This window comes from Tetrahymena thermophila (assembly GCF_000189635.1).
Source record: "Tetrahymena thermophila SB210 genomic scaffold scf_8253983, whole genome shotgun sequence".
NCBI classification, from domain to species: Eukaryota; Ciliophora; class Oligohymenophorea; order Hymenostomatida; family Tetrahymenidae; genus Tetrahymena; species Tetrahymena thermophila.
This window is the reverse complement of record NW_002475998.1, coordinates 1,701-3,539: the sequence shown is the minus strand read 5'-3', so window position 1 is coordinate 3,539 and position 1,839 is coordinate 1,701. Positions and strand designations below refer to the sequence as shown.

Below are 1,839 nucleotides of genomic sequence, written 5' to 3'. Positions count from 1 at the left end.
AATTTCTCATAAAATTCTAGAATGAATTAAATTAATTTAATTTAAATAATAGGAAATAAACAAAAATTAAATATTATTAAAGCTAAAATTAATTAATTTGAGTTGACTAATATCAAAAATGATTATTATTAAATTAAATATTTAGTCTTTGTAATAAAAATTTTTATATTTTACTAATATTCATACTAGGATGAGCCATAATTAACGGAGTGTAATCTGTTGAATTTTTGCTTGGATTAGTTGATACTAAATAAGAATATTCGTCATCTTCGAAATTTTACAAAAATCTAGTTTAGATGTTTTATAGGTTTAAATCCATCGCCTAAACAGCATCTTACTAATAATTTAGTTCATCTTGTATTGAATAAGTATTTTTCTATGATTTAACTATTTTAAATGTTGAAGTAGATGCTACTGTTTTCATTCCAAAGTCAATGTATGGCTAAGAAAATTAACTTTTTATTATTTTTAAAAAATTATATTGAATCATAAAGTTTTAATTTTTTACATATAGAAAGTATCATTCGCTTCCTAATACCAAGGTCTGCATCTCCAATCAAGAGGTAAAAGTCTTTTTTAATTAAAGTAAGGACAAGAGCAAGGAGATGTGCTGTTTCCACAAATTTTAAGATTTTAATTTTAATATAGAAATCCATAGAACTAATCAGTACTTGTGAAAGCATATTCAGGATAGCGTCCGTTACGCTTCACACAAGCAAAAGGTCCTCCGTAATAAGTATTTTAAGATAGACTAAATACCAATAAGTAATTCCTTAATTTGCATTTATAAAATAAAATTCTTATAACAAATAATTTTGCTAAAAATAATATAATTTACTCTGAAAGTATTTGATAATATAATCCATCTGATTGTCTTGCAGTGTATATCCTTACAGATTAAATAAAATCATACTTTTAATTTATTACATAAGATTACCAAAATGTTTATTGTAAATTCATTTTAATTAAATATTCTTTTTATGCTGATGCAAGATCACCCCAATCTATATACATCGAGCTCGACCAGCTTGCAAATTGTGCTTTTTCTTGAGAAGTTAACAAAAAAAATAAGTTTATAATTAAAGAAAAAAAGAAGTTTACTATATTAAATGTTGTCATCCATGTAATTTTACTATAATAGATAGTTGTTAAAGCTATTAATACATGTCTAGTTTTATTAACAAAGTTCAATAGGTTAGCAATAATCTTTGAGTTAATATTAATTTTATAGTAAAAAATTAGGTTTATTCTGATTTTATGAGAATCTTTCTAAGCTTTTATCATCCCATGCAACTGTAGATATATTTAAAACAAACATCATTTTAGTTATTTAGAATACAATATTTTTATTATACCTACATCATTAAATTTAATGTCATCACTTAATAAATGCTTGTTAAGTATTCCAAAAGTCTGAGAGTAAGATGATATTTTTTGAAACGAAAAAGTTATAAGCATTTTTTCTGAGATACTCATGAAATCAAGATACTGATTATATCTCAATAAAATAACATCTTATAGCTGGTTTTTACTTTTTATAAGACATTAAGTAGAATTAATTATCCAAAGCATGTTTATTTATAATATTTAATAATAAAATACACATTTTGTTGGTAATAAAACACTATCATAATCCCCATCAATAGATATATTATTATGACTATTGCAGTATAAGGCATGAAAAATTATAGAAGTCTTTTTTATTTTTCATTTAAAAACATATTTTTGCTCTTTCTTGTTTTCATCTATCTTATTTAATTGCTAATAATATATCAATCTAACTAATATATTATTCAATTAATTAATTGATTGATTGACTCAGTAAATCAGTAAATTAAA

General features: G+C 22.7%; 1 protein-coding gene across 1 annotated transcript; it reads right to left on the bottom strand. All coding sequences in view use genetic code 6, as the record gives it.

The window, feature by feature from the left end:
* Positions 1–174: 174 nt before the first annotated feature.
* Positions 175–1,476, bottom strand: TTHERM_002653415 (hypothetical protein; the record flags this gene model as incomplete). The annotated part of the gene is made up of 5 exons (XM_012800748.1): positions 175–455; positions 509–772; positions 839–1,046; positions 1,102–1,293; positions 1,356–1,476. Coding segments are annotated over 5 exons (1,066 nt in total), but the record flags the coding sequence as incomplete, so codon positions are not given.
* Positions 1,477–1,839: the final 363 nt, after the last annotated feature.